Source organism: Gopherus evgoodei, chromosome 3, assembly GCF_007399415.2.
Source record: "Gopherus evgoodei ecotype Sinaloan lineage chromosome 3, rGopEvg1_v1.p, whole genome shotgun sequence".
Taxonomy (NCBI): Eukaryota; Metazoa; Chordata; order Testudines; family Testudinidae; genus Gopherus; species Gopherus evgoodei.
This window is the reverse complement of record NC_044324.1, coordinates 156,663,478-156,677,526: the sequence shown is the minus strand read 5'-3', so window position 1 is coordinate 156,677,526 and position 14,049 is coordinate 156,663,478. Positions and strand designations below refer to the sequence as shown.

Genomic DNA, 14,049 nt, shown 5'->3' with positions numbered 1-14,049 from the left:
TCACCCATGAAAGCTTATGCTCCAATACGTCTGTTAGTCTTAAAGGTGCCACAAGACTCTGTTGCTTTTTACAGATCCAGACTAACACAGCTATCCTTCCGATACTTGACTTCTTGTTCTGTTATCGGCTACCACTGAAAACAGTCTAGGTTCATCCTAGAAGATAGGTTAAACCTTAAACCTAGCATTTCCTATTTTTGCATCCTTGTGCACATCTATATAGTAGCCTTGCCTTTGCCATCAACTTGCTATGTGATGCTTGGCAAAAGCCACTTTAACCAAAACTTTTCATGAGTGGCTATTAAATATACGTTCCTTTATGTTCTGGGTGCTCAACCTGCAGCCTAATTTGCAGAAGTACTGAACATTCACATTTTTTCCACACTTTTTCCTGTATGTGTAGCTACACACATACCAGTATACATTTTCTTATTATTTAACTTCTGCAGTGGAATGATTTTTTTTTCTTTTACCCCGAGAAAATATACTAAAAACAGTACCAGGGATATATCTACATAAATGCACTGATTTTTGTCTGATCAAAAAAGCCCTGCCAGTAAATTATACATCAACACTTATTTCAGAATACTAGACTTCACACTTTGGTTTTAAGAGCAGTTAAAGGCTACAGTATAATATAAATACTGCAGCACAGCTCTTCTCTGCTTTCATGAGAAGAGAATTGAGCTTCATATCATTTGCAAGGAAAGCAGGTCTCAGTTCTCAGACTGCCACAATGCAATCTCCCAGAAGCATTCTGGCATTGACAGGATTGCATGACATACTTAAATATTCTGCATGCATCCCCAGGCTTCAAAACTGGCAACAGTTCTCCAATTCAGGACACAGATTTGATTTCACAAGGTAAAAAACGCTAGAGCATTTGGTTGATCTTTAGCCCTTTAGTAATATTTTCTTTACACTTCATTAGAGGTAAAATCCTATATTGTACTGCACTACTGTGCAAGAAGTAGTGGGGAGGACTCAGGTCATGTCTACACTACCCCATACATTGGCAAAACTTTTGTTGCTCACGAGTGTGAAAAAACCACTGCCCTGAGAGACAGAGGTTTCGCCAGCATAAGTGTCATGTGCACAGCGCTATGTCAGCAGGAGATACTGTCCTGCCAACACTGCTCAAGTAGATAGTTTTATTATGTCGATGGAAGAGCTTTCTGCCCTCGGCACAGCGTGGCTATACGAGTGATCTTACAGTGGGACAGTTGTATCGGTATAGCCGTGCTGCTGTAAGCCTAGATGTGGACTTAGGGACCCCTATTCTTTCCATGCACATACTATGGGGATGATAGCAGTCAAGAACGAGCAAGCGGAGAGTGTATCAGAGGGGTAGCCGTGTTAGTCTGGATCTGTAAAAGCAGCAAAGAGTCCTGTGGCACCTTATAGACTAACAGACATATTGGAGCATGAGCTTTCGTGGGTGAATATCCACTTGGTCGGATGCATGCACTACAGTCTAGTCTATAAGGTGCCACAGGACTCTTTGCTGCTTTTTCAAGGGGAGAGAGGATCAGATAATGTGCTGAACTGTACTTCAAAGTCTCAAAGAGGCATGGTCTGCTGTTTAGAAAGAGCTTTCAGACTAACCCATAACTGCTGCACTCAGCAAGTACTATGAAAGGTGCACATTTGCCCCCCCCTTTTTTTTTTTTTTTTGAACAAAAAGGTCTCCCTAGGGAGCATGGACTACTCCAGGAGTGCTTCTGCTTCCTCCCACTGCACCAGCCAACGCAAGATTTGGAAGAGGCAAATGATTTGTTCTGCTTTAAGCAGCAAAGGGAAAACACTGTCCAGATTTCAGAAGGCAGGAAATAGATATGCAATCCAGCCCTGCTGCTGCTGAAGTCAATGGGAGCTTTTCCTTATTGTTAATACAATTGGTTCTCAAAATATATAAACAGTCAGAGCTACCACTATTATCGTTTACTTTACATAGTATTCTTTGTTAGACTCTCTTGCACTCTATCACCACCAGAGAAATAAACTCCTCTAAATAACCTCCATGAGCTTGGATCAGCCCATTGGTTCTTTTGGCTTCTGCTGGAAAACACAGTCTACAAGTACACCTCCATCCTTGTTATGGAAAATTCCACAAGGAAGTTGCAGGATACCCAAGAGCACAAGTCTCTCATAATCCTGATCCGCTGGGGCATCTGAAATCATCCAGCTCAGCCTAGAAGACGAGTGGAGTCAGTTAGAATGGAAAGAGGGGCAGAGGACCAGAGTGATGCATTAATTCAGAACATCTCTTTGACAGTCTCCACTGTCAGGACTCCAGTGAAGCTACCAATAGAGCTTAAAGAGGGGTGGGCAAACTCCAGCCAGGGCACAGGGGCCGCACCACACAGCTCCTGGAAGCAGCCACATGGCCCCGCTCTGGTGCTCTAGCTGGGGCACAGGGGCAGGGGCCACTCCACATGACTTCTAGAAGCCGCGGCATGGCCCCACTCTGGCTCCTAGGTGCTCCAATGGCCCCCTCCGGTGCTCCAATGGGAGCTGCAGGGGCGGTGCCTGTGGATGGGGCAGGATGCAGAGCCACCTGGCTGTGCCTCTGCATAGGAGCCGTAAAAGGGACATGCCACTGCTTCTGGGAGCTGCTTGAGATAAGTGCCACTCGGAGTGCACCCCTGAGCCTCTCCCCACCTCCTAACCCCCTGCCCCAGCCCTGACCCCCCCTCCTGCTCTCCAAATCCCTCAATCCTAGTACGAAACACCCTCCTGCACCCCAAACTTCTCATCCCCAGCTCTATCCCAGAGCCCGCACCCCCAGCCAGAACCTGCACCCCTGCCCCAGCCCTGATCCTCCTCCTGCACTCCAACCCATCAGTCCCAGCCCAGAGCACCCTCCTATACCCCAAACTATTCATCCCCAGCCTCATCCCAGAGCCCGGACCCCCAACCAGAGACCTCACCCACTCCCGCACCCCAATCCCCATTTTGTGAGCATTCATGGCCTGCCATACAATTTCTATTCCCCGATGTGGTCCTCAGGCCAAAAAGTTTGCCTCCCCCCCGACTTAAAGCCTCTCTCCGTGGTAGAACTCCTAAGGCAGACTGACAGCTATACTGCAAACTCTCTCTCTTTGTGCATGCAGAGATTTCAAATCGTACGTCCCCTGCGGAGTGATTCAAATTTTATTTTTCAATTGTATACTACAAACTCTCAATGAAATGTGTACCGAGAATCAAGTTCTGCTGTTTCCCTATGACAATGCTAACATGACTGATATAAGGACAGTGCTCCCAAGAGAAAGTTATATCTTACTTGTAAAAGTCACATGCCAGATGAGAATCTGTGATATAAATATGAAGTGTAAGGCATCCAAATACTAAACCCAAGAAAATATGAACACTGCATTTTTAAAGATTTTTTTCAAATAGCAAAAAACTATAAAGCTCACACATCTGAACAAACACTTATTTCTATCAAAGCTAAGCCATTTTTTTTTAAAGTAGAGAAAAAATGAAATCTCAAAAGTTCTAAGAAAATTCCCAAGGGGACATTTTCAAAGAGAAGTCCAAAACCTTACCTACTTTTTTTCCTTAGCTGTTAAGTCCATGTAATACCGAACGTTGTTTTCTCCAAACAAATGCTTCAATTGTATTTTTGCAAACAAAATAATTATCAAAGAAAAAAAATCAATCCTAAAACAGTGAATTATAGTAATGTACCTGTGTACTGATTTCCATTTCAAAACTTCCAAGATTTTACTCGACATTAAAATAAACAAAGGATTTTACCACGGTAAAACATATCTTGATAAAAAGGTATGAACCACAATGATTTCTGTACTCACTAGTTTTGCACTGACAAATGCGGCAACCATTTTGGTCCAGTCTGAAACTATATATACAGTCTCTCTCAGTCAAAGTGCAGTTCACCAAAATCTCACATGTGGATGGACCTATTGTGATGTACGTTGGTTCTAATAAAGAAAGAAAAAGAAATAAATACAAATAAGTATAATTGGTTAGAAATAACCACTCCCTTCTTGCAATATTTTTAAAATATAAAGTTTTATCATATTATCAGCCGAAAACTTCTTTAAGATTAAGTTACAGCTGAGTGTACATATCAACAATTTAAGTAAATATATTAAAGGAATGTTGCAATTAGCATAAAAACAAGCTTTATAAACCCAGGAAATTCAGAATTTGGGTTTCTTTTAAATTTAACATCAACATGTTAAAGGTATAGAAATGCAGAGTTAGGGAACAAAGAACCCTAACTCTGCCCTATGGCAAAAAACACAGAAACCAAATAATTATGACTAAGGCACTTTTTTGTGTTTCTAGTGCCAGCTCACACTAAATTCTTCATAACTGAAAGTTAAAGTCAATAACAAAAAATGACTTATTCCTATTTTTTTCAAATACAGCCAAAGCACAAAATTTCAGTGAATTTAAACTATGTAGGCACACTGAATTGTTAAGACAATATGGGGGCTGGGGGAAGAGGGATTCAAATTAATGGATCAACAGTACTTGTAAATTCTCAGAAAATTCATACTGTAATCAGAGGATAAAATGCTGTATTTTGGGGGAAAATGTGCTGCATTTTTTATACAGAACAAAGATGTTGAAAATCCCTGTCTGAAGTGCAAAATAACTCAACAGTAATAATGGGGATGCAACCAGCAACTCCAGAACTTTTTTCCATCTCTTAGCAATACTTCGTATTTAGATTGCATTTTAAAACATTGCATAGTTTTTCACAACAGCTCAGACCGTAGTAAAGTATTTTTATCCCCAGTTTAAACTAGAGAAACTGATTTTTTATATATATATATATATATATATATATATATATATATATATATATATATATATATATATATATAAAAACCAATTATTAAACCAGTCTTGATTGTGTAAACCCTTATTTCATGCAGCAGTGCCAATGAAATCATAGGCAAAAGTTTGCCATCTTTTACTCTCCTTCCAGCATCCATTAGAAGGTTGCATCAAAACCACTTAGCAACTTTAACTACAGAATTAGACTTCTAGCTTGAAAAGACTTAGAATATGTTTAACTTTTTGCACCATGGAGTAGCCCAGTGAATTCAAGAGAACTTCTCACAGTGCATAAAATCAGCCATGAGAGTCACTTTTTGCAGGAATGGAGTCTTAAACTACACTGCAGTTTCATCTCAGCAGATGAAACAGCATATAAAAATCGAAGCAAGTTGAAATGAAAACAAAGTGAAAGTGGAAAGAAAAACACAGAAATATCACCTGTGTCTCAAAAACAACCAGCTTATAAAACAACTAGTGTTCTGGCTCATTCTGTTTAAAATATGTAGAACAGAAGTATTTACTTATATTTTCCCATTCTGCTTTCCAGAACTGTTCCTCCCAGTTTGGGAAGACAGACTCGTGCTCACAGGGCTCAAGATAGTGCGCGAAAAACAATTGTATGGATGTTGTGGCTCCAGTGGCTCACGATAGCCACCCAAGATCAAGCCAACCTTATCCAGTAGACTTGACCTCAGGTGGCTAGCCCAAGTCTCCATTCGAATGGCAACATCCACTCAGCTATTTTTAGTGCACTAGCTCAAGCTCTGATAGCACAAGTTTGTCTACTCAGGCTGAGAGACCTCACTCCCAGATGCAGTAAGCATACTCCGAGTGTCTGTGGACCTCTTAAATTAAGAACAAAACATAAGAACAGCCCTACTGGGTCAGACCAAAGATCATCTAGCTCAGTCTCTTGTCTTTCAACAGTGGCCAATGCCAGGTGCCCCAGAGGGAATGAACAGAACAGGGAATCATCAAAGTGATCCATCCTCTCACCCATTCCCAGCTTCTAGCAAACAGAGGATAGGGACACCATCTCTGACCATCCGGGGTAACAGCCATTGATGGACCTATCCTCCATTAATTTAATCTAGATCTTTTTTGAACCCTGTTATAGTCTTGGCCTTCACAGCATCCTCTGGCAAGGAGTTCCACAGGTTGACTGTGCATTGTGTGAAGAAATACTTCCTTGTTTGTTTGTTTTAAACTTGCTGCCTATTAATTTCATTTGGTGACCCCTAGTTTGTGTTATGAGAAGGCCTAAATAACACTTACTTACTTATTTTCTCCACACCAGTTATGATTTTATCATATCCCCCCTTAGCCATCTCTTTTTCCAAAATGAAAAGCTCCAATCTTATTAATCTCTCCTCATACAGCAGCTCTCCCATGCCCCTAATCATTTTTGTTGCCTTTTTCTAAACCTTTTCCAATTCCAACACATCTTTTTTGAGATTAAGGCAACAGCATCTGTACACAGTATTCAAGATGTGTGTGTACTCTGCATTTCTAGAAAGGCAATATGATACTTCCTGTCTTATTATCTCTCTCTTTCTCAATAATTCCCAACATTCTTTTAGCTTTTTTGACTGCTACTGTACATTGAATGGATGTTTTCAGAGAACTATTCACAATGACGCCAAGGTCTGTCTGTTAGTGGTAATAGCTAATTTAGATCCTATCATTTTATATGTATAGTTGGGATTATGTGTTCCATGTGCATTACTTTGCATTTATCAACACTGAATTTCATCTGCCATTTTGTTGCTCAGTCACTCAGTTTTGTGGGATCCTTTTGTAGCTTTTCATAGTCTACTTTAGACTTAACTATATTGAGTAGTTTTGTATCATTGGCAAATTTTGCCGCCTCACTGTTTATCCCTTTTCCAGATCATTTGTGAACATGTTGAATACAGACCCCTGGGGGACACCACTATTTACCTCTCTCCATTCTGAAAACTGATCATTTATTCCTACCCTTTTTTCCTTTCTTTTAACCAGTTACCAACTCATGAGACCCTTTCCTCCTATCCCATGACAGTTTTCTTTGCTTAAGAGCCTTTGGTGAGGGATCTCATCCAAATATTTTGGAAAATCTAAGTACACTATATCCACTGGATTCCCCTTGTCCACATACTTGTTGACCCCCCTCAAAGAATTCTAACAGATGGGAAATCATGCCTTACTATTTACAAAAAACATGCTGACTCTTCCACAACAAAATATGTTCATCTATGTGTCTGATAATTCTGTTCTTTACTATAGTTTCAACCAATTTGCCTGGTACTGAAGTCAGGCTTACTAGTCTATAATTGTTGGGACCAGCTCTGGAGCCCTTTTAAAAAATTGGCATCACATTAGCTATCCTCCAGTCATTTGGTACAGAAGCCGATTTAAATGATAGGTTACAAATCACAGTTAGTAGTTCTGCAATTTCACATCTGAGTTCCTTCAGAACTCTTGGATAGTCCTGGTGACTTACTACTGTTAAATTTATCAATTTGTTCCAAAACCTCCTCTAATGACACCTCAATCTGGAACAGTTCCTCAGATATTTCACCTAAAAAGAATCTCCCTCACTTCCTCAGTCGTGAAGACCGATGCAAAGAATTCATTTAGTTTCTCTGCGATGGCCTTATAGTCCTTGAGTGGTCCTTTAGCATTTCAGTTGTCCAGTGGTCCCACTGGTTGTTTAGCAGGCTTCCTGCTTCTGATGTACTTAAAAGAATTTTGCTATTACTTCGAGTTTTTAAGCTTCAAATTCTTGAAGTTCTTCAAATTCTTTTTAGGCCTTCCGAATTATATTTTTATACTTCATTTGCCAGAGTTTATGCTCCTTTCTATTTTCTTCACTAGGATTTAACTTCCACTTTTTAAAGAATGCCTTTTTGCCTCTCACTGCTTATTTTCCTTTGTTGTTTAGCCATGGTGGCACTTTTTTGGTTCTCTTACTATGTTTTTTAATTTGGGGTATTTTAAATTGAGACTCTATTACGGTGTCTTTAAAAAGTTTCCTTGCTGTTTGCAGGGATTTCACATTTGCCACTGTACCTTTTAATTTCTGTTTAACTAACTTCCTTATTTTTGAGTAGTTCCCTTTCTGAAAGTAAATATGACCGTGTTGGGCTGCTGCAGTGTTTTCCCCGCCATAGGGATGTTAAATTTAATTATACATGGTCACTGTTAGCAAGCAGTCCAGCTATTTTCATGTCTTCGATCGGATACTGTGCACCACTTAGGACAAAATCAATAATTGCTTCTCTTGTGGGTTCCAGGACTAGTTGCTCCAAGAAGCAGTCATTTAAGGTGTCAAGAAACTCTCTCTGCATCCCATCCTGAGGTGACGTGTACCCAGTCAATATGCAGATAGTTGAAATCCCCATTATTGAGTTTTTTATTTTTATAGCCTCTCTAATCTCCCTGAGCATTTCAGTAATTTAATCATCCTGGTCAGATGGTTGGTAATATATCCCTACTGCTATATTTTTATTATCAGAGCATGAAATTACTATCCACAGAGATTCTATGGTACAGTTTGATTCATTTAAGATTTTCACTTCATTTGATTCTACATTTTCTTTCACATATAGTGCCACTCCCCCACCAGCACAACCAGTTCTGTCCTTCCAATACATTTTGTATCCTGGTATTACTTGTCCCATGGATTATCCTCATTTCACCAAGTTTCTGTGATGCTTATTATACCAATATCCTCATTTAAAATGAGGCACTCTAATTCACCCATCTTATTATTTAGACTTCTAGGATTTGTATGTAAGTACTTCAAAAACTTGTCACTTTTTAGCTGTCTGACATGATATGATGTAATTGAATGGGACTATTTCATTTGACTATTTCTCCTTGGATCCTACCCATATTTTATCATCTTCCATTCTCTCCTCCTTACTAGGACATAGAGAATCCCTTTTAATAGATCCTCCCCTAAAGGATGTCTCTCTCCAAACTATGCGCTCCTCCACACCTGTTGGCTTTCCCCAAGCCCTTAGTTTAAAAACTGCTCTACGACCTTTCTAATTTTAAGTGCCAGAATCCAGTTCCATTTTGATTTAGGTGGAGCCCATCTTTCTTGTATAGGTTCCCTCTTTCCCAAAAGTTTCCCCAGTTGTTAATAAATCTAAACCCCATCCTCCCTATCATCTCACTCACTGAGATCCTGCAGTTCTGCTTGTTTAACTGGCCCTGCATGTGGAACTGGAAGCATTTCAGATGATGCGATCATGTTCTTATGTTCACCTATAATGACAGTTGTCCTTGTAACTTCTATCTTTGAATCCATGCAAAAAACTCTGAAGAGCCAGTGACGCTTGTTAAATCCAATAGCAAAAATAACTAAGCTTAATGTAATTTATCAGCTTTACTAACACCCCTCGCAAAGCTTGTGAATTCTATGAAACTAATAGCTACAGTTCATAACAATTATAAGCATGAATGGTGAAACTGCCAGAGCTTGCAATTTCTGCAAAACCAGTAACTATCATGTTAGAAATTTTCAAGCTTTGCTGGCACATCTTGTAAATTCAGTGAGAAAAATAGCTAACACTCGCTGAAATTACTCAAGTATTTTCATTATTATTATTATTATTGTATTAGCTCTAGAGCACTAATTGAGAATGGGGTATCATCGAGCTAGGGCTATCCAAACACATAGTAAGGGAAATTTCTTGACCCAAACAGTTCATAATCTAAATCGACCAGATAGACAAGACTGAAAGCGCAAACCAAAGCAGAGAGTCACAGAGTGACTTGTTTAAGGCCACATGCAGCAGGTCAGCAACAGGGTCAGGAACTGAACTCCACTCTCCTCATTCCCAGTCTAATGTCCTATTTTCTAGACCACAGACATCTATTCACTTCTATTCTAGTTGGAAGTTTTGAGAAGGCTTCTGAGGGAGGTACAATCTGTATAAAGCACCTGAAATAGATGGTCTGCTGTAGAATTCATGCAAGATAATCTCAGCTAGGTATATGAAGAAACCTGTAAGCTTAGCTGGTGATATCTCAGAAGCTACATTTTCTGTCAAGTGACTGAAGGATATTGTAACCTCATCTGTTGATCTCATGCAAGAGTTAAGATTGATTGAAGGACTTTAATTTATGAATTTTCCATCTTTTAAGGGTATTATTTATAAATACAGTAATCTAATAATGTTATTGTAAATTAGTGAGTATTTATTTAAAGCCTTAACGTTGCTCATCCTTTGTTGTTCTTGTCCAATATTTCATTTTGTGCCAAAAGAATGTTGTTTATGCTTTGTGCTGGGTTCATCTCCTGCCTTTGTATAAACTCACAGCACAACAAAGGCAAATAAATGAAGCTGCTACACCGTGCAATGGTCCTGCAGAGAGAGCTGTCTGAGAACATTTCTACTATGGTTCAGAATACTGTACTGGATTAGGAGTAGATCAGAAGTGTTACAGGGCCCCAAAGCAGTAACCCGTTTTAGGGAATACTGGAAATTTTAGGAAGAGTGGCTGACAAGAGAGTAATGCTATTTAAATAACAGAACATCACATTTACACAGAACTTTGTCCTAACTTGAATGGTGCAGGATAAATTTAGTTGCCACACACATTACTGTTCTAAATTTAATCCTTTACACATATCATTTAGTTTTGTATTTATTTTTCTTATGAGGGAAATGCTCATTTATGTAATAGAAAACAAATCTTATTGAAGGGAACGTGTTGTGCTAAAGGAACATTTATTGTTTCAGGCTTTTATAAATGCCACAACTAATCAATACAACTGAAAGTAGGAATTCACTGAAAATTGTCATCATGGGAACTTCTGTATTACTTGTACCATCAAGACATAAAAGAATGGACTGTGGACAGAGGAGGATTTCATGCCCTCTTGAATTTATCCCTAAAAAACTTAAATTATACCTACATATTAAGTAAAATCTATAAAAAAATCAATTGCTATACTTTGCATTTTGTAGCCCTTGAAAGCTACAATAGGTTTGATTTCTGATTCTGTTGTAAACTGGTACATACTCTTGAAAAATTACCACTGCCACTCTGAAATGTTCAGCAGCATGTTATTTCTTACACATGACACAACAAAACCACTGCTACAGTAGTTAAAACAAACGTCTGCTAATCCTTCATTTGCTGTGTTATTATTCTATTATCTCCCACTTTTGTGTCTGCCCTAAGCATCTCAAATATTTCCAGACAAGCTTACAAATCTGTTTTTTCCCCCCTCCTGTTCATAAAGGTAAGCCCTGAGATACAGTAATTTTATATGCATGCCTGATTCTCAATGAGCTGCAAACAGAGGACAAAAGAAATAATTTCACTCCCCACTCCCCCCAGAAAAATGCAGCTAGAAAAAAGTATCAGACCTTTTCACTTCACTAGACAAGACTCAACAAATAAAGCCAGCTTTGCTGCTGCCAGTCTTCTGGCTATTTGAATAGGCAAACAGTAGTTAAGCTTGAAAAAGCACATAAGATCATGTGATCTGGGTTAGCCTTTCACTGGTGCACTTGGTAGAAACTGCAGGAGAAAGATTGAGTGCACAGATGAACAATGGGTGGGAAAACTGTGTAGTCTGTCTGTATATTTTAGAAGTGGAACTAAATGGTAGATAAAAGCAATGAAAAAGGGAGGACAGAATGGAAAAAGAGGGAGTGGATAGGGTGAAAAGGATTCTTCATAATATAGGTTTCACTGCCACAAAATGCTCTAGTTAAGGTTACATCCACTATAATCTCTTGTTTCCACATCCTCATAACTGTCTGAAAAAATTCACCTCTGAGGCTAAAACTTTCTATGTTTCATCTCAGCAGCTTTCGGGGTTTTTTTTAAATCTGAGAAAAATCTGTTAATCCATTTTTGATTTATGGGAGACTGACATTCATACATTCTTCACTTTAAAAAAACAGATCACTTTTTGTACAATAACTGAAAGAGTTTAGGAAAAAAGCTCCAAACCAGGCATCTGGCTACCCTTTCATGAAGATTTTTTTTTGTTAGAGTAAGTTTTCAAAAAATAAAAATAAAATACAATAACTGGAAAAAACCACTGAGTGTTCTCAAAGTAGGTATGTCCTAAGATTTAAGCAGCACCTCATTAAGTCCTCCTCCATCCCCCACCCCATGTGAAATCACTACAGAGTCTCCCTGCTTATCAAAACTAGCAACTCAGTAAGGACAGGGCTGCCTCTCAGGCTGAAGGATGCTGTAAATATTTTCTTGAAACACATAGCAAAATTCACAACAGAAGATAAGAGTGGGTACAAGAAAATCAAGAGTTTGCAATTCTTTTTTAAGTCAGTTTGCAAGTTTTTCTGCAAGTTCTACACAGTCTAAGGCGCTGTCTACAATGGAGATTTTAGCCTTGGATGGTCAACAACCAAGGTAAAGGCACCAGTGTAAAACCCTAACATACATAGTCAAACTCTCTAAGCCATGATCTGCGCTGATCCAGCTCACCTAAGCTTGAAATCAGGGTGGGATGCAATGGTGCAAATCATGTCTTATATCGTCTTTTCCACTCTATGGGCTTGGCTACTCTAGGGGTTTGCAGCAATGCAGCCACACCGATAGCTGATAACAAATAGCCGTAACAAGGGCAAACCACCAGTGCAGAAAAAAACCTAAATTTTTATTTTTTCCCCCTAGGGAAAGATACTTTCATAAAATACCAAAGTGCTGCTGCCCTGTCCAGAAAACTGTCTCTTATCAATAAGCAGCAGCAAACCTGAGAAATTAATCTATTTACCTAAGTAAGATATGAGCCTCATAGCTTACATTGGCCAATTACATGATCACATCAAAGAGGCAGATTTTCCCCACTTAAATAAAACCAAGGAAATTAAATGCAAAAAAATATATAAATCATACAACAGAATGACTTTTTTCTATCCAGGTATAATTGTGTACCCTGCTGAATCATGAGGTCTGGGAAACAAATACAGCAGAAGGACAGAGTGGGTTCCGATGAAAATGAAAGACCACTTTCAGCAACATTTGAGTGAGACTGAAACACTCACTTCTCATTATGAAAACAAAATGAAAAGGAGATGAGTTTTTAAGGCCTAGGCGTTTACACACACACAGTGTAGGAACAGCACAGAAACTAAGTGAGGGTAACAAAGAACAGCCAAAGCTTATTGATGATTGTTCACCCTCTGTAAAAGCACATCATAGGAATTGAAATTAATAGAACTAACAGATACGTTGTTCAAAACAAAACAATTCACTAAATGTCTCACTTTACTTCCACTACTCTGGCCCATAGTTTATGCAGTTTTTCAGTTAATCTTACTTATAAAGCATAGAAGACATCCTCAAAGGCTGATAAAATGCAAAGCCATACTCTTTCTCCCTCAAGCGCTCTTAACTTTTATAATTGTAACTTAGACTGGTAAATGAATCCACACCAAAAGAAGAGGGAGCCAATGTAATCATATGCATTATTGCAATGCTGCATATACTGCCAGAATGAGGATGCACCAAAAGTTCATTAGATACAATTTAGGGAAGTTTCAAGAAAGAGAAGCAAAACTTGTCTACTCAGGGAAGTGAAATACGTGGCAAATGACTGCAATTTCTGATCATTTATATATTGCTGCTGACAAGCCCTATTGATTGCTTCCCTCAACCAACACATACGGCAGTCTCCCTTGCCCACCACTATAAATTTCTTGGTGGTTTATTGTTTCTCCCAACTGCTCTGGTAGTTTGAGGCAAGGGAATGAAAAATCTTGTCAAAGTTAGTGTTCCACAGATCTACAACTGACAGCGCACCTCTTTTGGCTTCCAGCATAAACTACTATACAGTTTCCTAACAAATGATGTAATTCAGACATATTTCTTATGCAGTTACCTTATAATTTTCAGTTGCTTACAGTTCTAAACAGACTTCCCACGTGAGCAGATAACTACTTTCGTTTCCTTAAGGATAACTACTACTGAATGACAGCTCCTGTGCACACTTTCACCTGCTATTAGCACGGAGGCTGCAACACTCTTCCAACTCAGCTTGAAAATCTCAAGGGCTTTGAGCATGTTGAATCAAGCTAAGCAACTACTCCCATCTAGTGGCTCACCTTCTTTCTCAAATAAGGTGGCACACTGAAACCCAAGATCCGATTCAAATGATGGCTTCCAACCGATACATTTTTAACAAAATAAACAGAAGTCAAAAATGGTGCAAAATTCAAAACAACTGTTATGGATCTGCTCAAAGCAGCAACCAGTTTT

At 39.0% G+C, this 14,049-nt stretch overlaps 1 protein-coding gene across 1 annotated transcript in view; it reads right to left on the bottom strand.

The window, feature by feature from the left end:
• The window catches only part of CRIM1 (cysteine rich transmembrane BMP regulator 1), a 314,546-nt gene that overhangs the window by 80,660 nt on the left and 219,837 nt on the right, over positions 1-14,049 (bottom strand). Inside the window, exon 8 of the mRNA XM_030557098.1 lies at positions 3,816-3,944. Coding sequence (XP_030412958.1) covers positions 3,816-3,944 — 129 coding nt within the window. The remainder of the gene's footprint in view (positions 1-3,815; positions 3,945-14,049) is intronic.